The sequence below is a fragment of the Prionailurus viverrinus genome, chromosome E1, assembly GCF_022837055.1.
Source record: "Prionailurus viverrinus isolate Anna chromosome E1, UM_Priviv_1.0, whole genome shotgun sequence".
Classification (NCBI taxonomy): Eukaryota; Metazoa; Chordata; class Mammalia; order Carnivora; family Felidae; genus Prionailurus; species Prionailurus viverrinus.
This window is the reverse complement of record NC_062574.1, coordinates 11281323-11303769: the sequence shown is the minus strand read 5'-3', so window position 1 is coordinate 11303769 and position 22447 is coordinate 11281323. Positions and strand designations below refer to the sequence as shown.

At 59.9% G+C, this 22447-nt stretch overlaps 1 protein-coding gene across 1 annotated transcript in view; it reads left to right on the top strand.

Annotated features, from left to right (window-relative positions):
* The first annotated feature begins 1922 nt into the window (after positions 1-1922).
* Positions 1923-22447, top strand: part of MYO15A (myosin XVA) — a 51758-nt gene continuing 31233 nt past the window's right edge. The window contains exons 1-21 of the mRNA XM_047832689.1: positions 1923-5513; positions 7615-7697; positions 8289-8352; positions 9173-9282; positions 9568-9642; positions 9893-9983; positions 13837-13842; positions 14194-14297; positions 14433-14496; positions 15384-15497; positions 16058-16219; positions 17628-17741; positions 18211-18269; positions 18356-18479; positions 18735-18830; positions 19249-19380; positions 19928-20053; positions 20753-20830; positions 21617-21765; positions 21882-21927; positions 22116-22240. Coding sequence (XP_047688645.1) covers positions 1923-5513; positions 7615-7697; positions 8289-8352; positions 9173-9282; positions 9568-9642; positions 9893-9983; positions 13837-13842; positions 14194-14297; positions 14433-14496; positions 15384-15497; positions 16058-16219; positions 17628-17741; positions 18211-18269; positions 18356-18479; positions 18735-18830; positions 19249-19380; positions 19928-20053; positions 20753-20830; positions 21617-21765; positions 21882-21927; positions 22116-22240 — 5513 coding nt within the window. The remainder of the gene's footprint in view (positions 5514-7614; positions 7698-8288; positions 8353-9172; positions 9283-9567; positions 9643-9892; positions 9984-13836; positions 13843-14193; positions 14298-14432; positions 14497-15383; positions 15498-16057; positions 16220-17627; positions 17742-18210; positions 18270-18355; positions 18480-18734; positions 18831-19248; positions 19381-19927; positions 20054-20752; positions 20831-21616; positions 21766-21881; positions 21928-22115; positions 22241-22447) is intronic.

Sequence of the window (22447 nt, the reverse complement as noted above, 5' to 3'; positions counted from 1 at the left end):
CTCCAGTGTTACTTCCTGGTGTCACCTTCCCCAACCCCTACTCAATGCTGCACAAACACCCCTTCCCTGCTTTATTTTAACCCACAGCACTTACCCACCAACTGACCGATTACATCTCTCATTTTCTTTGTTTGTTGACAATCCCCCCCCCCCCAGCCCTGTAATGTCAACGCCACAAGGGCAGGGTTTTCTTCGGTTTCCTTCTCAGCTGTATCCCCTGTGCTCTGACAGTGCCTGGCCCACAGCAGGCTTTCAAATACTACTGAATGGATGAATGAATGGACCAGCGAATGTGTGCTGCCTCCAGCACCCCCGGAGGGGCAGGGGCCGGGCTGACAGAGGAATCCAGGCGGGAGCCCTGAACACGGACATGGCCTCCAGTGGTATGTCAGAGATAAGCACCGTGGAGGCCCTGGTGCCTGATGGATGGAGGCCTGGCTGGGTCTCTGGCTTACCCAGTGGTTTAAGCAGGGCCTTCAGCCCCAGAGCTCCAGGAAAGCCCAGGCTCTGGAGTCGGCTCAGTTAAGCCCCTGCCTCCACCTTATGCGAATTGAAGATCTGTTTTCAGTCATTCAGAGGATGCCCTGATCCTTGATCCTTGGGCAGAGGGAGGAGGAAGAAAAGAGGGATAGTGCTGAGGCCTCAGGTTCCAGAGCTGCTGCCCCTGAGGCCCCCCACTGCCCCCCCACCTTCCACACACACCCTTTGTCTAACATGCCACAACCCCTAGCACTTAAAGTGCAGATTCTCAAAAGTGGACTGGTCACTGGCCAGAGAGTGGGCGCATGGCCTTGGGTCAGATGTCCACCCTGGAGCAATCAGCTGCACCCACAGAAGGCAGGAGCTGCACGATCACTACCTTCTCAGCAAGGGCAGAAACTGGGAGGAGAGGCCAGGGCTGGGTAGGCATCCCAGATGTGAGCCATGCGTGTGGCCTCTCCAGCCACTTAGGCTACCCAGGAGCTCCATCAAGTCTTGCTTCCTCATAAAGGAGACAGGGCATGGCTTATCACTCCCATCCTACAGATGAAGAAACTGAGGCCCAGAGAGGGTAAAAGGCTTTCTTGAGGGCATACAGCCAGCTGCTGGCAGAGCTGGAAGTCAGAGCCGGGACTGGCCCATCCTCTGTTTTTGCTACCCCAGCCCCCTGGCGTGTGGTTTCACAGGGCCCTGCGGGAGTTCCACCAAGATGCCCCCCACCTTGTCCTGCTTTCTGAGCTGGCAGCCCAGTTGTCCCCAATGCATTATTCATGCTCCTGAGAGCTGGCCAGCTCTGGTTACACTGACCACAGCGCTGGACATGTGCTCTGCCCACTCCCCTCCTCCCTTGCCCAGGACCTGGTGGGTCCAAGTTTCCCCTCCAAGGTAACTTAGTGGGCTTTGAACATCCCACTGTGGCTCAGGGCATGTGGCTCCACTCTGGCCCAGTACAGATATGCTAGGTGATTTAGGGCAAGTGGCTTCCCTGTTCTGGGACTCAGAGTCTCCCTCTGTGAAGCAGCCGTGACCCCAGCATTTACCTGGGAGCTACCTGAGGCAGCTAAGGCACAGGGAGACCTTGACTTGTCAAAACAGTCCCCCTCCTGGCGATTTTAACGCCAAGATGGTCGCCCCCAGCACAGGTCTGGGCCAGGCTTCCCCTGCTCCCTGGTAAACAACACCCATGCACTTTCCACCACCACTCGGGTGAAACCCAAGGCGGCTCTGGAGGAGATGAATTATGGATCCGCCCTCCCGTAGTCTGGTCCCAGCCAGAAGAAGCTTGGCTGTCCCTCCCCAGGCCACCCAGACCAGTCTCAGCTGCTCCCAGCCCGAAGAGGCCGAGTGTCCAGCTGCGGGCAGGAAACGCGGGGTGTCTCCTTGTCTCCAAGTCCCAGAGCTGGTGACACGGGCCGCGGCCCGGTGGGGAGCAGGCAGCCACCATGGCGAAGGAGGAAGAGGATGAGAAGAAAGCTAAGAAAGGGAAAAAGGGGAAGAAGGCGCCGGAGCCGGAGAAGCCCAAACGGAGCCTGAAGGGGACATCGCGGCTGTTCATGGGCTTCCGCGATCGCACGCCCAAGATCTCCAAGAAGGGCCAGTTCCGGAGCGCGTCGGCTTTCTTTTGGGGCCTGCACACCGGCCCGCAGAAGACCAAACGCAAGAAGAAGGCGCGCACCGTGCTCAAGTCCACGTCGAAGCTCATGACACAAATGCGCATGGGCAAGAAGAAGCGGGCAATGAAGGGCAAGAAGCCGTCCTTCATGGTCATCCGCTTCCCGGGCCGGCGCGGCTACGGCCGCCTGCGGCCGCGTGCCCGGTCACTCAGCAAGGCATCCACGGCCATCAACTGGCTCACCAAGAAGTTCCTCATCAAGAAGGCCGAGGAGTCCGGCAGCGAGCAGGCCACGCTGGACGCCTGGCTCAACCGCTCGAGCTCCCGCATCGGTTCCCGCAAGCTGCCCTTCCCGTCGGGCGCCGAGATCCTGCGGCACGGAGGCCGCCTCCGGAGGTTCCCCCGCAGCCGCAGCATCTACGAGTCGGGCGAGCCCGTGGGCTTCCTGCCCTTCGAGGACGAGGTCCCCTTCCGGCCCTCGGGCTCCCGCAAGTCGCTGTACGGGCTCGAGGGCTTCCAGGACCTGGGCGAGTATTATGACTACCACCGCGAGGGCGATGACTACTACGACCGGCAGTCGCTTTACCAGTACGAGGAGGAGCAGGAGCCCTACATGGGCTACGGCCCCTATGGCCCCTACGGCCCGGCCTGGCCACCCTACGGAGACCACGCCCACGGGTACCCGCCCGAGGACCCCTACGACTACTACCACCCGGATTATTATGGCGGTCCCTACTATCCCACGTACCCATACAGCTACGGCTACGACGATTACGAGCCCCCATACGCGCCCCCATCGGGGTACGCGTCTCCCTACAGCTACTACGATGCGTACCAGGGCGAGGCGTACCCACACGGCTACTACCTGGATCCCTACGCACCTTACGAGGCGCCATACCCGCCCTACGACCGCCCGTACGACCTCCCGTACGACGTGCCCTATTTTGATCCATACGGGGGGCCCTATGGCGCCCCCTATGGCATCCCGTACGGCGAAGGCATCTATGGCGGCGGAGACCAGGCCATCTATCCGCCCGAAGTGCCCTATCTTTACCCAGAGGAGCCGGCCTTCGCGTACCCGTGGGTGCCGCCGCCCATCCTGTCGCCCCACAACCCGTACGCCCACCCCATGGATGACATCGCGGAGCTGGAGGAGCCGGAGGAGGTGGGCGCGGAACGGCAGACCACCTCCTTCCGCCTGCCCAGCGCCGCCTTCTTCGAGCAGCAAGGCATGGACAAGCCCGCCAGGTCCAAGCTATCCCTCATCCGCAGGTTCCGCCTCTTCCCGCGGCCCCAGGTGAAGCTGTTCGGGAAGGAGAAGCTGGACGTGTCCTTGCCCCCCTCCCTGGACATCCCTCTGCCCTTGGGGGATGCGGACGAAGACGAGGAGGAGGAGGAGATGCCCCCTGTGCCTCCGGTGCCCTACGCCCACCCCTTTTGGGGCTTCCTCACGCCGCGCCAGCGCAACCTCCAGCGCGCCCTGTCCGCCTTCGGCGCCCACCGGGGCCTGGGCTTCGGCACCGACTTTGGCCGCCCCCCACCTCGCCCGGCCACCTCGCTGGCGCGGTTCCTCAAAAAGACGCTGTCCGAAAAGAAGCCCATCCCGAGGCTCAGGAGTAGCCAGAAGGCGCGGCTGGGAGGCCCGGCAGTCCGGGAGGCGGCCTACAAGCGCTTCGGCTACAAGCTGGCCGGCATGGACTCCGAGCGCCCCGGCACGCCCATCGTGCTGAGGAGGGCCGAGGCGCGGACGCGCAACAACAACAACTCCCACCGACCGCCCTCGCCCGCGCCCGCGCCCGCGCCTCGGCCGCCCTCCCACTGGAGCGCGCTCCTCTCCCCGCCCGCGGCCCGACGGCCCCCCAGCCCGGGCCCAGGGCCCCCGCCCGCCGCGCCCTTCGCCCCCGCCCTCTCGGGCCTGCCCCGGCCCGCGTCGCCCTACGGCTCCCTCCGCCGGCACCCGCCGCCCTGGGCTGCCCCGGCCCACGTGCCCCTCACGCCCCCCGCCAGCTGGTGGGCCTTCGTGGAGCCACCTCCCGTGAGCCCGGAGGTGCCCCCGGACCTGCTGGCCTTCCCCGGCCCCCGGCCCTCCTTCAGAGGCTCCCGCCGGCGAAGGGCGGCCTTCGGCCTCCCCTGGCCCCCGCTGCCCTCGCCCCAGCCCTCGCTGAGGAGCCTGCCGGGCTTAGGCTACCGCTCGCCCGTGGGGCCCCCGTCCCCTCAGCCATCGCTCCGCGCTCGGCCCTTCCAGCCTCCCTTCTCGCCCCCGCCGCGCCGGCCCCGCTCGCTGCGGGAGCCCCCGTCCCCGCACCGCCGCTCTGGGCGCCTGGGCCCACCCCGCTCGCCCGTGCTGGGCTCCCCGCGGCCGCCCTCCCCGCCCCCTCTGTTGGGCCACAGCTCGCGGTGTCGCTCCCTCAACCTGCCTTCTCACCTCCCGAACACATGGCGGCGACTCAGCGAGCCGCCCACCAGGGCCGTGAAGCCCCGGGTGCGCCAACCCTTTCAGCGGCCTCCCAACGCAGGGTCCTGGCCGGTGGCTGCAGCTGCTCCTGAGCGCCGGGAGAGCCAGCGTGAGCCTGAGGACTCAGAGACACCCTGGACGGTGCCCCCATTGGCCCCCAGCTGGGACGTGGACCTGCCTCCCGCCCAGCGCCCACCGTCGCCCTGGCCGGGAGGTGCAGGCAGCCGCCGGGGCTTTTCCAGGCCACCCCCTGTGCCCGAAAACCCCTTCCTCCAGCACGTGGGCCCTGTGCCACCTCCTGCTTCCCAGTCTGAGGACCCAGCCTCCGCCGACCTGACCAGTGTCTTCCTGGGTAGGCACCACGACCCAGGGCCTGGACATTTGGTAAAATCAGCCAGCCCGATTCCTGAGAAGCCAGAAGAAGAGACCACTCCGGAGGGCCCTCAGTCACCAGCAGAGCCTGAGCCCTCCACCCCCACCCCTCCCAAGGATTCCGCGCCAGAGCGGAAGACGCTAAGGCTCAGCCTCTCCTACCCGCTGGCCACATGTGATAAGATGAGAGCCACGTGGCCACCATGGCGCCGCTGGGGGACAGTGCCCAGCGCCCCAGCCCCCTTGGCACCCACTGGGGCCCCAGGGCCCCTGCCCAGGGTGGGCGAGCGGCGCCAGGCAGGCCCTGGGCGTTTTGCAGTGGTCATGCCACAGGTGCAAAAACTCAGCGCTTTCCAGCGAGTTGGTCCTGCCCCTCTGCAGCCCCCTGTCCAGATAAGCCGGGACCCGGAGCCCGGCCCCAAGCCAAGAGCCTGGAATTTGCTCTGGTCCTGTTTCTGGCTGCCGGCAGAAGCCCCTCGACCCTGGCCACGAGTGCTCGCCCGCCCCCAGTCCTGCCGCCTGGGCCCTGGAGCCAATTGCCTGCACCATGGGGGCCCCTGGGAAGAAGTTGGTCCCAAAAGCTGGTGGAACAAGGTACGAGGGCAGAGGGCAGAGGGAGGGCTTGGGGGTTCTGTGCTGGGAAACAGGGACGGCCTCGGGATCTTGGTCAGCTGCCGCCTGCTTGGGCCTCAGTCTTCCCATCTGTGACCTGAGGAGAACGGCCTTGGGCTCCCAGAGCCTCTGGAAGATTGAACAAGAGGATGCCCAGCACAGGCAGGCACAGTACAGAGACTCCCGAAATTCTTCCCAGTCACTTCAGAGAAGGGATCTTGTCCCAGCCTGTGCTCTGGGCAGCCCTGTCCTGGGCCAGGCTGAATGGCGCATCTGTCCCCGGCAGCCCCCCAGAGATTTTGGCTGAGTGCACAACTTTAGGACTTGCCTGTCCACCCTGTCCCATCCCCACATCCACGTCCGTGCTGTTCCTCCTGTCTCCTGCTGACCCTCCCCCAGACTGGAGTCTTTTTTCTCTTCTGGATTCCTGCTTAAGGGCAGTCCCCTGGGCTGCAGGACTCTGCACTGCCCAAGGGTGAGGGGCTTAGGACCCAAACTTCTGGGTCCTCAGTGCATGGTGAGGAAAATGAGGACCAGAAGATCACACGGGGGACCAGGGGCTGAGCCAGGAGTCTGTCTGGGCCCTCTGTAGGGTGCAGGGCAGGTGGCTTAACTGAAGGGTGCCGAGCTCGTGCGTGGCTACCCTGCTCAGGGAGGAACGCGAGCCTGATGCTGGGTGGCCCTCTGAGGAGGGGGGTGGTCACCGGAGACTCCCCCGGGACGCCTGGGGTGGGCGGGGCACGCAGGGGGTGGTGGGCGTTTCTCAGCCTCTGCAGACGGTGCCCCGTGGAGCGGGCAGCTAGCCGGCCCGGCGATGGCGACCGGGGCGGCCTGGCTGCTAGGGGGGCCCTGGCCCCGGCGGCGGGTGCCCCGTGCTGTGTGGGCGGCAGCATTGTGGGAGCGGGGCGCGGGGCGCCCGGGGGTGAGGGGCAAGGATGCCTGGGCCCTCCTCACCCTGGAATACGTGAGTGGCTGAATTATTCAGGGTTTGTGGCCACTGGCGCACATGGCCAGACGGGTGGGCGGGAGGCCAGGGCCTAAGGGTGATACTTGCCGTGCCCTACTTAGCAGCCTGCTGACAGGCAGGCGGCATGCAGGGCTCTGTCCTGGTGTCCCCTTTCCTTGCCTGCTCAGAGAAGGGTGCGGGCTGGAGCTGAGAGGCTGGAGAGGCAGGAAGCACACGTTTGCTTGCAGACATGCAGGTCACATGCAGGCCTTTGTGCCCGGGACACGTTCTGAGGCGTACCGTGGCCCGACAAGGAAAGCGTGTGTGTGTAATGTGTGTGTGCCAGGGCCCGCGCGGATGTGGCATCCTGGGTGTCACGAATGTGCACATCATTGGGCAAGATGGAGATCCCGCAGGCCACAGGTGGCATCGGGACTTTTGTCTTGAGACCCCCAGGTGTGGTTGAGACAGCCCCGGCTCTCTGTGCACACGAGAGTGTGTCAAATGGGCGTTGAGAGTGTGTATTACAAGCGTGTGTGCCTCCGGCCAGGCCTCCCAGGCCTGCGTGCATGCCCTCAGGCATTCTGCAAGACCACCGGTGCGCGTGGGGGCTGCATGAGCTGTTGCATACGGGGCTGCGTGTAAGGGTCTCTGTGCTCGCCCCGGGCTGGATGCAGGGGTACGGTACTGAGCGGGGCGGTTCAGTGTCAGCCCTCCCAGAGACCCCACGCACCAGGACCCGGACGTGCATCAGGTCGTTGCAGAAGCAAGGATTTGGGGTCCACCCAGGGAAAGAGCGGCTGGGAGAGCCTGAGGTTGGGAGGCCTTCTAGGCAGTCAGAGAGAACACTGTGTGTGTGCGTGTGCTTCCCCCCCGGGGTCAGGATACTCGGGAGCCCCTGGGAGCACCTGCCACAGGGAATGCACGGGCAGGAGGCCGGCATGTGTCCCCCGAGTAAGGGCTGCACGCAGGCTCCGTGGGCCACAGTATTCCACGGCAGGGAGGCCTCAGGACCTGGCCGGGCCCTGGCCTCGGGGTTCTCTTCTCCAGAACAAGAGCAGGTCCCAGGCGTGTCCAAGATAGGGGGCCACCCACGGGCGCTCTCCAGCCAGGCCGACCACAGACTCTCTCTCCCAGATGCACTCCATCCGCAATCTGCCTACCACACGGTTCCGTGACCAGTGCCGGGAGGATGGTGTGGAGGACATGACGCAGCTGGAGTGAGTGGGGTGGGGCCGGCAAGGGGTCACCACAGGGCTGCACGCTCCTGGCCCGAGCACCTCCTCCTACGAGGGGTGCCCGTCACCTCCTAGAACATCTCCAGAGCCTCTGTTTCCTCATCTGCAAAGTGGGAGTTGTGAAGTGTCCCGGAGCCGGTGTGTGCGTGTCTAAGCTCTGAGTTGGACGGGCCTGAGTTCAAACCCCAGCCTTACCACCTACTGGCTGGGAGACCTTGGACGCATTACTTTGCCTCTCTGTGCCTCGGTTTCTCATCTGCAAGATGGGGGTGGGTGGCTGTTATTGTGAGGGGGCTGGCACGTTGGAGGTGCCCAAAACATGAGGGCTATGCTGGTCAAGATCATTATCCAGTCACGGTGACTCAGCTCTCACGTTTGCTCCCCAGAGAATCCTCCAACCCCACGAGGTAGTATATATCCATTGGACGGATGAAGAAATGGAGGCACAGAGAAGTTAAGGAACTTGCTCAAGGCCTCACGATTGGTTGGTGACTTGAACTCAGGGCTTTCTGACCAAGGCCCTGCACTGAGGGGGAAGGTGGGCCCTGATGTCCCCTCTTCGTGCCCTTTCAGAGACCTCCAGGAGACCACCGTGCTGTCCAACCTCAAGACCAGATTTGAACGGAACCTCATCTATGTAAGTCCTGGGACTGGGTCTGCCCTGGGCTCAGATCAAGAGGTAGCGGTCTCTCGGGGCCACAGTGGGAAGCACAGATTTCTTCTGCTGAGCCACAGAAGCCAAATTTGTGACTTCTGGTTTGAACTCTGGGGTTTCTACCGTTTGAGTATGACATGCTAGAGCCTGGGGTTCTCAAATCCAAAACGCTAAAATACAGAGTCTTAGACTGGTGGATGCCAGGGAGAGAGACCTGGAGACAGGAAACCCAGAAATGAGTGGCTGTTCACTGGGGACCTGATAGATAAAGCTTCCAGAGTCCTAGAATCTGTAGACCTGGATCCCAGGAAGGGGTTGGCCAGAGAGGTGGAAGGAAATCTCTGGCCCCAGAACAGTGGAACGGAGGGCCAGAGGCCCAGAACCACAGTGAAGGAGGGAAGGCCACCCACAAGGGCTCTGGCCACCTCAGAATGCCCTGGACTTCTGACTCCCTGCCAACTCCAGGCAGTGGAGGTTTGACCTCACTGTGAGGCAGAAGCTTCTGGGGCCTGGCCCTGACTATGAATAAATGAAGGATGCAGCAGCTGACACAGCCACCTTTGCACAGTTGTGGCAGGGCGGTTTTGCTCACTTAGCCTTCTCCCAGCCTCAGCCTGGTACGGTGCCTGAAATTCCACTACCAGAGTACGTGACCCATCAAACTATGAGAGGGCCCGAGGTGCGAACACGGAGGCCAGGCAGCCACACATCTGGCCCCGTGAGAACGGGGCTCCGGGCTCCTGGGAGCAGGGAGAAGGGCCATGAGGAGGCAGAGAAACTGAGACCACCGTGTGCCCAGCAGACCTACATCGGCAGCATCCTGGTGTCGGTGAACCCGTACCGAATGTTTGGAATCTATGGGCAGGAGCAGGTGCAGCAGTACAGCGGGCGGGCCCTAGGAGAAAACCCCCCGTGAGTATCTCTGGGGATGGGGAGGGGGCTGTCCCGGGGTCCCCTGGGTCCCTGCCTGCCCCTGAGCCAAGGGTGGGGCCAGCTGGTGGCGGGTCGTCCACCTGCTCGGCCGAGTGGTCTCTCCCCAAACTTCTGTGGCTCTGACCAGAATGGGGGCAGGGAGCATTTCCCCAGGGTGAAGGGTGGAGCAGAACTGGCTGCTGAGGTGGACAGAGATGTTCTCCTACCCGAGGGTTTTGAGAGGCAGGGTCCTGTCCCAGTGATACCTGTGGCCTGTCTCTCTAGGCACCTCTTTGCAATCGCAAATCTTGCTTTTGCCAAAATGCTTGATGCCAAACAGAACCAGTGCATAATTATCAGGTGAGCAGCGGGTCAGGCCGAGGACCTCTGTGTGCAGGGTGGGCGGGGGGTATGTATGGGAGGAGTCTCAGATGATGGGTCTGTATCAGGCCAGACCTGCTATGGGACCTGGGAAAGATCACGTGACATCTCTGGGCCAGCCAGCCCACGTCCTCTGGTGTCATAGGAGGTCGAAGAAGGGTAGGGGTAGGGGGAGCCCAGAACAGGCAGTGAACTGGTTGAGTCTCCTTCTGGTCCTTTTCCCGGTCAGTGGAGAGAGTGGTTCTGGAAAAACCGAGGCCACAAAGTTGATTCTACGCTACCTGGCCGCCATGAACCAGAAACGAGGCATCATGCAGCAGGTGAGTTGCATGGTCTGTCTGACTCCCCAGGACTCCCAAGCTCAGTGCTCCCCGAGAGACAAGGCTCCTTGGCCCCATTTGGAGGATGGCGAGGCTGAGGCCAGGGTTGCCCTGGGGGGGCTCCTAGGACTCTGGCTCTTTCAGCCACACCCCTGCCCGCCCTGGCCATGCCTGCAGGGAGCTCACTCCTGCCTGTGCTCCAGGGCAGCTCTGGTTCCAGCCGTGCTGGGCCTGGCCAGAGAGGAAGCCCCATGGGCAAGGGGAGTCACTCCATTTCTGCTGCCTGGCCTCATCTTCTTGGTGGTGAAAGAGAAAGGACAGGTCTAGTCAAGGGGGTGGGGTGCAGTAGATGCTGGGGTGCTGAGGACACGGGACTGGGGTAAGCACAAGATTGGAACATTGTGGACAGTGCTAGGTCCTCCAAACCTGAGAGTGTTAGACCCTCATAAAGCTTTCCCGAGGGCATACTGTGTGTCCCTCACAGTCCGGGCTAGGTGATGGCAGCAGCAATGCGGACAAGTGTTCCCGCCCTCATGGGAATTTCGTTATAGTAGAAATGGAAGAAAAAAAATACACAAGTAAATCGTGTTTCTGTGAAAGGGTGGGAATTTGTGGAGGGAAAAAAAAGCAGGGAGGGAGATGGGGAGTTTGGGGGGGTTGTAATTTGAAGCATGGTGGTCAGGGTAGGCTCCACTGAGAAGGGATGAGAGTGGGCCCTAAAGACATCTGGGGGAAGAGCAGACAGGGAGCAGGAAGAGCAAGTGCAAAGGCCCTGGGGTGCAAGGAGGTCTGGTGTGCTCAGGGGATGGCAGTGTGGCATCATGGAGTCCAGGCAAGGGAGGACAGTGGCTTGGGCCAGGGAAGTGGTGATGGAGATGGTGAGCACAGCTAGACCCGGGTGCAGTTTAAAGGTCAGCCAGAGACTTGCTGAAGGCCAGATTGGCGTGTGACAGAGTGGGTCGGTCCAGGGGCAACCCCAGGCATTTGGATTGAGCCATAGGCAATGTGGAGGTGCCATCAGCTACATGGGTAGGGCTGTGGAGAAAAGACACAGGTACTCTGAAGTGTCTGCTGGGCATCCAGAGATGTTGGGAAGGTGGCAGATGTACCATGAGCCTAGAGCTCAGGGACGGTGAGGCTGGAGGTGAAGCCCCACCAACTGAGACTCCAGAACCTCTCAGACTCCCTGCCCCAGACTATGAAGATTTGCAAGTGGCCGCAGCGTCCCAGCCAATGACAATCTTGGCAGGAGATCCAGGGGCATCAGGTGGGGGCCACGTGGCCCTCAGTGGGAATTGGGTCAGCCCAGGCTTAGGAGTCAAGAGGGGTTACTTCCCCCGGTGCCCCCGACGCCTTCCTTGGCCTACCAGCCTCTCCTATCCCAGCCTGGGCCTCTGGGGCCCTCCCTTTGCTTCAGCCAGGGTTTTCAAAATCTAAGTTCAGACTTCTGGCTGGGTAGCAGGGAAATGTGTGCGTTGAGCCCCTCCTGTTTGCTCGGGGCTTTCATTATGTTGTCGTGCGAGAGCCTCATGGCAGCCCTGGGAGGCAGGTATGTCTGTGTCCATTTATGGATGCGGAGACTGGGGCCTGGGAAGGGAGATGACTTACCCAGTGTCCCCAGGTGAGAGGGTGGAGGAGCTGGGATTTGAAGCCCAAGGCAGAGAGCTGTCTTAGCAGGGGTCAGGGAGGACACTCGTGGTCGTGGGATGTGCCAGGCATTCTGTAGAGGTAAGGATGGGCCCGCCAGCTGGGATGGTCACCGCCTCATTTCCCAGCCGCCGCTCTGCCCTGCTCGTGTAATCCGACACTCCTTACCCAGGGTCAGTTTCAGGCACACTCTTAAACAATCCAGGGTTTTATTTATTTATTTATTTATTTATTTTTAATTTTTTTTTTTAATGTTTATTTATTTTTGAGACAGAGAGACAGAGCATGAACGGGGGAGGGTCAGAGAGAGAGGGAGACACAGAATCTGAAACAGGCTCCAGGCTCTGAGCTGTCAGCACAGAGCCCGACGCGGGGCTCGAACTCACGGACCGCGAGATCATGACCTGAGCCGAAGTCGGCCGCTTAACCGACTGAGCCACCCAGGCGCCCCGACAATCTAGGGTTTTAAACAACGTCTTTTGCTTTGGCTCCACCTTACCCATCTATGGGCGTCATCATCAACCTCTCTGTCATCAGTCAGCAGGGTAGTGCCACGGGGTACCACCCAAACCTTCCAACGTTCTGGGGAAAGTCTCAGGGTTCCCTTTTGTTGGACTAGTTCTGGCCACGTGTCCTCACTGGATCCGGTTGTGTCTTGATTGGCCGAGGCCTCGGCCACGGGCTCTGCGTCTGGGCCAGGAACGTGAGCAGCATTCCACGGGGTGGAGGGTTGCTGGATGCCGCCCAGCCCAAACCGCAGGCTGTCACCCCACCTGCGGGTTGAGCTAGGGGCCCCCACAGGGCCAGATGTTCCCCCGTCCAGAACACCAGTCCTCTCCCCAGCCCCAGGCTGGGCGCTAGGAACAGAAAAATGGCTGACCCACGCTCAGGCCCAGGCGGATCTCAACTTACTGAACCACCCTAGGCCAGTTCCCCCTCTTGTCTGCGCCTCATTCTGCCCCTTCACATGGTAGACGTGGTATTTCCTGGACTGAACGGGACCAGGAGAGTGAACAGATGGAGGGGGCTGGCGCCTTCCCCAAAGTAACATTTCTGCAGACGCTGGGCCTTCCCTGCCTCTTCCCTGAGAATGTATCGGGAGGAAATGAGTCAGCCAGAAAATGCCGTACACCCGACACACACATGCTTGTCACGGTGTTGTGATCTCACTCGTGTAGACTTTCCAAGTCCGTTTCCTGATCCGTAAAACGGGTGACATCAGTTCCTACCTCCTGAGATTGTTGACACCCGTGTAATTAGGGCAAAGAGTCTGGCACGTGGTAGGTGCTTAATAAACGGGAGCGGTGACTGGCTACGCCTTGGGCAGTTCTGCTGTCGTGAAATGCTAGCCCTCTTGAGATCTGTGGAGCAGGTATCTTATGAGGGCCTCCCACGCCCCTGCTCCCGTGTAGACGCTGGGGTCCCAGAGGTTGCAAACAGACAAACATTCCTGCTGTGGGGGCTGACATTCTAGTGAGGGAGAAGTGAGGCGAGGGGCGCCTGGGTGGCCCCGTCGGTTGAGCGTCTGACTTCGGCTCGGGTCATGATCTCACGGTCCGTGGGTTCAAGCCCCGCGTCGGGCTCTGTGCTGACAGCTCGGAGCCTGGAGCCTGGAGCCTGCTCCGGATTCTGTGTCCCCCTCTCTCTCTGCCCCTCCCTGCTCCCACCCTATCTCTTTCTGTTTCTCAAAAATAAATAAGCATTAAAAAACATTAAAAAGAAAAAAAAGAAGTGAGGGGATTTGCCAGTGGTGCAGAGGGAGTGGACTCTGGTCCAGAGGCCGGCTGGGGCCTGGGTATCGAGGGGCCAGTCAGAAGGGCTGAGGTGCCTTGCAGAGAGGGGGAGGGAAGAAGAGAGGCCAGCCGGGGGCTGGACTGTGCAGGGTGTGCGGTCAAGGCAAAGGCTTGGCTTTGAGCCTGAGGTGGTCTGGGGATGGGGATGGGGTAAAGGGGACATCCCCAGAGCCTTTTGGCACGTGGGCCCAGCAGACTCCCACACCCTGGGGCCATGCTGCAGGCCCCAGGCCGGGACAGCTGGGGTCTCTGAGATTTGTGGGTTTGCCCACCCCGGAGGCCCAGAGGGGTCGGTGGTCCCTCCATGGTCTAAGGCCCCTGGTGACCTGGCGGGAGAGGGGGTCAGTCCTACAAGTGACCTGCTTCTGTTCTTGTGCCTCTCTCCTCCTCCTCCATCCTGGGGACTCCTGAAGATAAAGGTACTTGGAGTGTGCACGTGTGCCTGTGTGTGTGTACGTGGTACACACGCTCGTGTGCGAAGGCAGGATGCGCAGGAAGAGGCATCCAAAGGCCCGTCCTGGCTGGGGGCTGTGGTGGGAGGGGCGGGGCTGGGAGAGGGTAGCTGCGGCCTGAGTGTGGGGGTTGGCAGCATGAGGCAGGCATTGGGGGACACTGGGGAGACCCGAGGGTTCTACAGGGAGCCCACCTGCGGTTGCCCCTCACACAGGGGGTCCTTGGGGAGGTCTGTGTCTGGGAAAACCTAGGGGTGGCCCTAGCCATGCTCCCTACTCTAGGCCCCCAGAACAATTCCCACATCTTCTGGGGTCCAGATCCTGGAGGCAACACCCCTCTTGGAGTCCTTCGGTAACGCCAAAACTGTCAGGAATGACAACTCCAGCCGCTTCGGGAAGTTTGTGGAGGTCTTTCTGGAAGGGTGAGTGGGACGGTGGAGGGACCCCCAAAGGCCTTGCAGGGCACTCCGCGTCCTGGTGCAGCCCCTGAGAGCCCACACCAGCGACTCCACCCACCCAGCCACCCTGCACGAGCTGACTGTGCTCCCCCACTCCAGGGGCGTGATTTCTGGTGCCATAACCTCCCAGTACCTGCTCGAGAAATCCAGGATTGTGTTTCAGGTGGGCCAGGCCCTTTCAGACCCTTGTGTGTTGGGACGGGCTGGGGGTATGCAGATACTCAGAGCCTGACACGTGGCAGGGCTGGGTAAATGTTGAATTAATGAACAAAGACGTGTCCGTGTGAGCATGTGATCTGCTCCCCTCTCTCCCCCGCTACAGCCACATTGACTCTTTTCTTGTCCCTGAAGCACACCAGCCATGATCCTGCCTCAGGACCTTTGTACCTACAGTTTCTTCTATCTGAGCACTCTTAACCCCCCCCCCCCCCCAGACACCTACATGACCAAACCCCTCACCTCCTCCAAGCCTTTCCTGAAATGTCATCTGCTCAGGGAAGCCACCCCATTTAGAATGAAGTCCCCCTCCACCCCCCTGGAACCCCCCCACCCCCTCCCCTGCTTTATTTCTCTCCAGAGCTCTTGTCTCTATCTGACAGGTTTTAACCAGTGATTTGTTGAGTATCTATCTCCCCAGCTATCAGGTGGGCTCCGTGAGGTCGAGGCTTCTGTCTCCCTTGTTCCCCCACTGGGTCTCAGGGGCCTACAGCAGGGCCTGGAATACAGTTGTCCTTCAGCCACCCTGGCTGAGTAAACCATCAGGAGGTCCCGTGTGTGCACATCTGGGCTGTGGACACAGCATAGGCAGGTGTGTGTGCCCAGCGTGCACAGGCGAAGAAAGGCTGTCTTTCTCGTGTTTCTCCAAACGGAATTAAATCTTGACCAGAGCCCCCTCCCTACCACCATACCAGTCCCCCACCCAGTGCCAGGCTGGGAGCTTACTCATCACAGAGGTGCCTGGTCTCAACTGTGGGCCCTGGCATCGTGTGTGTGTCTGGGGGTCACCTAGGTGGTGGCTCCCTTTTCTGCACCCACCTATCCGCCCTATAGGCCAAAAATGAAAGGAACTACCACATCTTCTACGAGCTGCTGGCCGGGCTGCCCGCCCAGCTCCGACAGGCCTTCAGTCTGCAGGAGGCCGAGACCTACTACTACCTGAACCAGGTGAGTACCCGCAGGTGTCCAAGGGCCCCCCGGCCTGGCACCCCTGCCCCATCACCCAGGGGGGCTGAGAGAACCAACTCATGGTGTCCTAATAGCCAGCCAGCGTAGGCGATGGGGTTTGGGGGCATGAGTTTGGATTGAAAGTGTCTCATCACGGCAAGGGTGACAGGCATCTTTAGGGTCCACGGTGGGGGTAGGAGAGGCCTACCTGACTCTTCATTTCTCTATAGCTTAGAACAGCACTAAGCAGCTTGGAGCTCCTGCACTTCCCTTTTCGGGCCTCAGCTTCCTCATCTGTAAAGTGGGGACAGCATAATGCCACTCGTTAGGGATGCGGTGAGGAGGAGATGAGGAAAGCTACACCAAGGGCTTTGCACAGGGGCTGGCGGGCAGCACCTGCTCAGAGCCTCCTGGCCCGTGGGAATGGGAGTGCCCGCCTTGGGCCACACTGCCAGTGAGCCAGGGCAGGGACCTTGAGAGCCCCCAGCCCCCAGGGCCCTCAGGGACCCTGGGCAGGGGCCGGGGGCTCTCAAGGTCCCCCGGCCCCTGCCCTCGCCCAGGGTGGGAACTGTGAGATCTCAGGGAAGAGCGACTCGGACGACTTCCGCCGACTCCTGGCCGCCATGGAGGTGCTGGGCTTCAGTGGCGAGGACCAGGACAGCATCTTCCGCATCCTGGCATCCATCCTGCACCTGGGCAACGTCTACTTTGAGAAGTACGAGGTGAGAGAGCCCACAGCTTGCCGTGCGGCCCTGGCACCCTCGGACACAGATCATCTTCTCAGAGGCTTGCGGGCCACGCGTATTTGCCTTTCAGGTTCCACCACGCACATATCATTTGTTCCCTCAAACAATGGGGTTGCTCATCTTCTTATGGATGTATCAGAGCTCTTTGTATATGTGAAGGAAATCGGCCCTTTGCCTCAGATATGAATTATGAATATATTTCCTGGATTACCATTTATATTTTGTTTACAAAATTTTTTTAATCTCAAAAATTGTCTGTTTTTGAGACACACACACACACACACACGCACACACACACACACACACACACACACAGGGTGCAAGTTGGGGAGGGGCAGAGAGAGAGGGAGACACAGAATCCGAAGCAGGCTCCAGGCTCCGAGCTGTCAGCACAGAACCCAATGCGGGGCTCGAATGCATGAACCGTGAGATCATGACCTGAGCTGAAGTTGGACGCTCAACGGACTGAGCCACCCAGGCGCCCCAATATTTTGATTTGTTTTTTTCATGTTTTACTTGGTGGTTGGTTTGGTTTGGGTTTTGCCATGTAGATTTTTAGAATTATTCTCAGGCATTTGGTTTATCAATCTTGTATAAATTTTAGATTTTTTTCTTATCACTTTTAGAGAGACTCATCTCTTTAAAATTACAACAGATTCCTCCCATAATTTTTTCAAACCCTTTTATGGGGTGTGTGTGTGCGTGTGTGTGTGCGTGTCTGTGTGTGTGTGTGTGTGTGTGTGTGTGTGTGTTAATATTTAATCTTTGGCTTATCGGAATTTATCCCAGTAAAGTTTGAGGTAGGAATTCAATTCCTTTTTTTCCACATGATTCCTCAGTTTTACTAATCCTGTAATTTGAGAAATACCTACTCACCATGTATTAAGTTCTTATGTACATTTTTGCCTAATTCCCCATTTTCTGTTGTGCTTCGTTAACCAATGTATTATGTGTCTATTCCCAGACTGTTTTAATTATCGTAGCTTTATAGCGTCAGGCTATCTCGTAGGGCCTCCTTCACTCTTTCGGAATTTTCCTGGTTATTCTCGCTTATGTTTTTAATTTTTATTTTCTTTAATGTGTGTTTTTTTTGGGGGGGGGGAGGGGAGAGTGGGAGAGGGAGAGGGGCAGAGACCAAGGAAGAGAGAGAATTCTAAGCAGGCTCTGTGCTGTCAGCTCAGAGCCTGGCTAGGGGCTTGAACTCATTAACCGTTAGATGATGACCTGAGCTGAGATGATGACCTGAGCTGAGATGATGACCTGAGCTGAAACCAAGAGTCGACACTTAACCACCTGAGCCACCCAGGCGCCCCTACCTTGCTTGTGTTTTTTGTATGAACTTTAAACCCAGTTTGAAACGCAGTCCTATTGGTATTTTGCATAGACAGATGCACAGGAGACGGCCTCGGTGGTGAGTGCCCGGGAGATCCAGGCCGTGGCGGAGCTGCTGCAGATCTCCCCCGAGGGCCTGCAGAAGGCCATCACTTTCAAAGTGACCGTGAGTCCTTGGGGGACCCGGATCTACCAAGCCTCCTGCCGGCCCTTAGACAGCATGGGCTCCTCCCTCTGCCTGGCTTGTTCTTCCCTTTTCCACGCCTACTCTTCCTTCAAGACCTGATACAGGCATTCCCCCACCTCCAGTGGGCCACCCCTGACCCCTGTCTGGGTCATTACTTCCTCCAGGCTCCCACAACCGCTGCCCCTCTGTCCCATCCCAAGGCTGATCTCACTGTGTCTGTCTGCTCATGCCAGTGTCTCCCCCCTTAGACCAGCAGCCCTGTCCCTGCCAGTGTAGGCAGGCAGAGGGGGGATGAGGGTGTCCTGTTCCGCCGCTGGCCAACTGTGTGCCCAGGACCAGTCAGATCATCGTTCCTGCTCCCTTCCCCATGTCCCGCCTCCAGTCCTCTGGGGGCTTCCTGGAGGTGGTGGCCAGCCTGCTGTCATTCAGGGGTCTCATCCCTCCCCAGGAGACAATGCGAGAGAAGATCTTCACCCCCCTGACAGTGGAGAGTGCCGTGGATGCCAGGTGAGTCCTGGTCCTCCACGCCTGAGCCCCCAGATCCGAGGCCCCCCCGCACTAGGCCCACCTGCCCCATACCTTCTCTGCTGCAGAGATGCCATCGCCAAGGTGTTGTATGCACTGCTCTTCGGCTGGCTCATTGCCCGGGTCAACGCGCTGGTGTCCCCACGGCAGGACACGCTGTCCATTGCCATCCTGGATATCTATGGCTTTGAGGTAGGGCTGCACGGGTGGGTGAGGGACAGGGGACATAAAACCTCATCTCTCTCACGTCTCTGCCTACAGCCCACACCGTTATCTGTCCTCAGTCTCCTGCCATCACCTTCCCTCACCCGCAAGCACTCCCTGAGGCCACGGAAGGCAGGGAGGGCACTGGGCCGCCAGACGGGGGTGAGCGGGGCCCTGGTGAGGGGCACACATGGGCTACTGGCCAAGGAGGGAGCAGGCCCAGCCTCACCACCCACCCGGCAGGACCTGAGCTTCAACAGCTTCGAGCAGCTGTGCATCAACTATGCAAATGAGAACCTTCAGTACCTGTTCAACAAGATCGTCTTCCAGGAGGAGCAGGTGGACGGGGCCTCGCTTAGCACTCTTGTCCCCTCCTGACTGGGCAGTGGGCCTCCTCGGAGCCTGACAGGATATGCTGGTCCTTTAGGGGCAAACCGGAGGGTGTCAGGTGAAATAGAGGGAAAGGCATTCTAAGCCAAGGGCCAGCACGTGTGAAGGCCTGTGCTCTGGAGGGGAAGACGCTTGGTGCTGAGCCCAGAGAAAAGCCCTCTTAGGGCATCCTTCTCACCCCGTACCGGGCTGGCCCAGGTGGAGGGAGAAGCAGGGCTCAGAGGGGGTTCGTGTTGCCCTTCTGGGGAGGGAGCTTCCTGTGCAAGCAGAGGGGCCCCTGGTCAGGCCCCTTCAGGTGGATCCAGCCCGGGCGGTGGGTGGATGGGAGCTGGGCAGGGTGAGGAGGCTGAGCCCCTGACGTCTGCAGGAGGAGTACATCCGGGAACAGATCGACTGGCGGGAGATCACCTTTGCTGACAACCAGCCGTGCATCAATCTCATCTCACTGAAGCCCTACGGCATCCTGCGCATCCTCGATGACCAGTGTTGCTTTCCCCAGGTGAGCCACGGGTGCCCTGTGAGCCTGGTCAGGTTGCTCAACATCTCTGGGCCTCCTGTCCTCATCAGGCCCGAGTCCTGCATTCTTCTGTGCTCTGGCCTGGGGACAGGAGATCAGGACACCCAGCCGGCCATTCACAACCTGGGGGTGGGTGATTGAGGCTGGAGAGGGGGCTGCGGGTGTCCAGAGGAGGGTACTAGCCTGGGAAGTTATAGAAGCCTTCCTGGAGGAGGTGACCTTGAGGTTGGGCCTCAAACTCTTGATTAGAAGACACGAGGGTAGGGTGGGCGCTCTGGGCAGTGGGACTAAAGAGTACAAAGAAGGCTGGGCTGGAGGGTGAGGCAGCTGGGAGCTAATGGGACACTCCTGTCTGGGAGGGGGGTCCATTTAAGCCTCCCCACCCAGGGCAATGGGTAGCCAGAGGAAGCTGTGACTTGCTTCTCCCCAGTGCTCCCTGGGAACCAGTTCTCCCTGGAGAACTTGTCACTAGCCCAGGAGCAGGGTACCCAGGTTCCCCACACACCCGCTGACCCTCGCCTGCCCCCAGGCCACAGACCACACATTCCTGCAGAAGTGCCATTACCACCACGGCGCCAACCCACTCTACTCCAAACCCAAGATGCCACTGCCCGAGTTCACCATCAAGCACTACGCAGGCAAAGTCACCTATCAGGTGAGACCCGAGACAGCACGCACGGCCCCCAGTGCCGCTGTTCCCCGCAGCTGAAGATGAAAGGGCAACGTGGGCTGCAAACGCTCCCACCTGGTTCTAGTTCTGGCCCTGCCGATCCTCAGTTGTGTGACCCTGGGCAAATTGCGTCACCTCTCTGAGCCCATCTCCTTATCTGGAAGATGGGGATAACGATGGTGCCCATCTCACGTGCTGAGTGTGAGAAGCCTGGGGCTGGGGGTGGTGAGAAAGAGTAACTGTTATCAGTAGTGATGTAGTCACTCTCATCACTGTTATCTGACACATTCCAGCTTTTGTCCCCACCTGGGCCTCATTTTCCTCACCTGTAGGACAGACACAGGACAGCGTCCTCCACCGAAGAGGGGGCTAAGAGCCACACTGGTCATGTGAAGCTTTGGCTAGGACTCCCCTCCCTGGAGGATGGGAAGGGTAGTGGAGGCAGAAGGGGAGGGGACCATACCAGGGAGAAGAATCCAGCACCTCCTAGGACAGATAGGGAGATGGGAGGCCTGGAGGGGCAGGGCCAGGGTCCCCCAGGGGCTGTGAGCCCCTGACCTGCTGGAGGGAGGCAGGGAGGAGGAGGGGAGCAGACAGGCTGATGCACATGGGGGTAGGGGTAGGCTGTCCCCCGTGCCTACCAGTGGGTCCAACCCAAACTGCCCTGTTGTTCCCCCTTTGCAGGTGCACAAGTTCCTAGACAAGAACCATGACCAGGTGCGCCAGGATGTGCTCGATCTCTTTGTGCGGAGCCGGACACGGGTGAGCAAGCCTCGCCTCCTGCCCTCTGGCCCTGCCCCAGAGCACACAGCCTACCATCAGGCCCCTCTCTTAGTCCAGGAAATGGGGAGGTCCCCTGGTGCTGGTCTCGCCTCTGACTCGTCCTGGCGCCGGCCAGGTTCTGACCTTGGCCCCAACCCTAACCCAGAGTCTTGCCTTGCTCTGTCTTTTCTTCCATTCTTGATCCTGTCTCCTGAAGGTCTGTGCCCCTGGCCGGCCCCACTGGATTGCCTTGTCTGTCCTCTGGCCCATCCTGGCCCTGCCCACCCAGCTGTGCCCTGCCTTATCCCCTCACTGAGCAGTTCTCCCAAATGGCCTGTTGTGCTCAGCCACCCACCCCACTCTCTGGACCTCCACCTTCTCTCTTCCAAATGGGAACCCTCCTCCTCAGGTCATTGCCAGAGTTCATGACCATGTGTGTAACAGGCCAACTCAGGTGCACAGTCAGTGCCTGTGTGTTCCCCAGACTGAAGAAAAAAAAAAAGTCAGCCCAACCATGGGATAGGTCCTCTGCAAAGCACAGATCACCCTGACTCGGGAGGTGTGTGATCTGGGAGGACAGCAGCCTTGCAGAGAGGGCAGGGGCCCAGTGGGTTAGTTTGCTGATCACGTCGGTTTGGAGATTTGACTCCTTTTGTTCTTAACTCCTTTTGTCCACCCCCTCAACCTCTATTTCCTCATTTCTGTCTCTCGGCCCCCATCTCTCCCCGTTTCCCTGTCTCTCGGTGCCTTGACCACTGTCCCGGCCTGCTGCCCGCCCCTGCTCAGGTGGTGGCACACCTCTTCTCCAGCCATGCGCCACAGGCTGCCCCTCAGCGCCTGGGCAAGAGCAGCTCTGTCACCCGGCTCTACAAGGCGCACACAGTGGCCGCTAAGTTCCAACAGTCGCTCCTGGATCTGGTGGAAAAGATGGAGAGGTGAGCATGGCGGGCGGGGTGGGCACCCAGCCTCACCTCTGACCCACCCCGTGACCCTCGGGTAAGCACCTCCCTTCCCTGGGACCTCATACTACCCTCCTCCCACCTCCGTCCAGGTGTAACCCCTTGTTCGTACGTTGCCTGAAGCCCAACCACAAGAAGGTATGTGATGGCTGAGGTCCCTGGGAGAGCCATATTCTCTTCCCCATGCTGTGTGACCTTGGGCAAGTGGCTGTGCCTCTCTGGACCTCCATCTTCCCAGCCCACTGTGGGAGCTATTTGTCATCGATAGTGCCATTTGCACACGGGTGGGCTAGTGTGTCAACTCCTCATCTGGGCTTTCCTTACAGGAGCCAGGCCTCTTTGAGCCAGATGTGGTAATGGCACAGTTACGCTATTCGGGGGTGCTGGAGACCGTGCGGATCCGCAAGGAGGGCTTTCCAGTGCGCCTGCCCTTCCAGGTGTTCATCGACAGGTACCTCAGCCAGGGTGGGTCCTGAGCTGCCCAGATCCTTATCCAGCTCCCCCATGGCCCCAGGAATACAGAACCCAAGGCAGGACAGAGCTTGCTGTGCACAGTTGCTCAGGTTGTGTGCCACACAAGATTATTACCTGCTAGCTGTCACGTGGCAGGTACATTTCTTATTTTGAATTTTCTCATGCTTTTATTGTTAACGTGTGG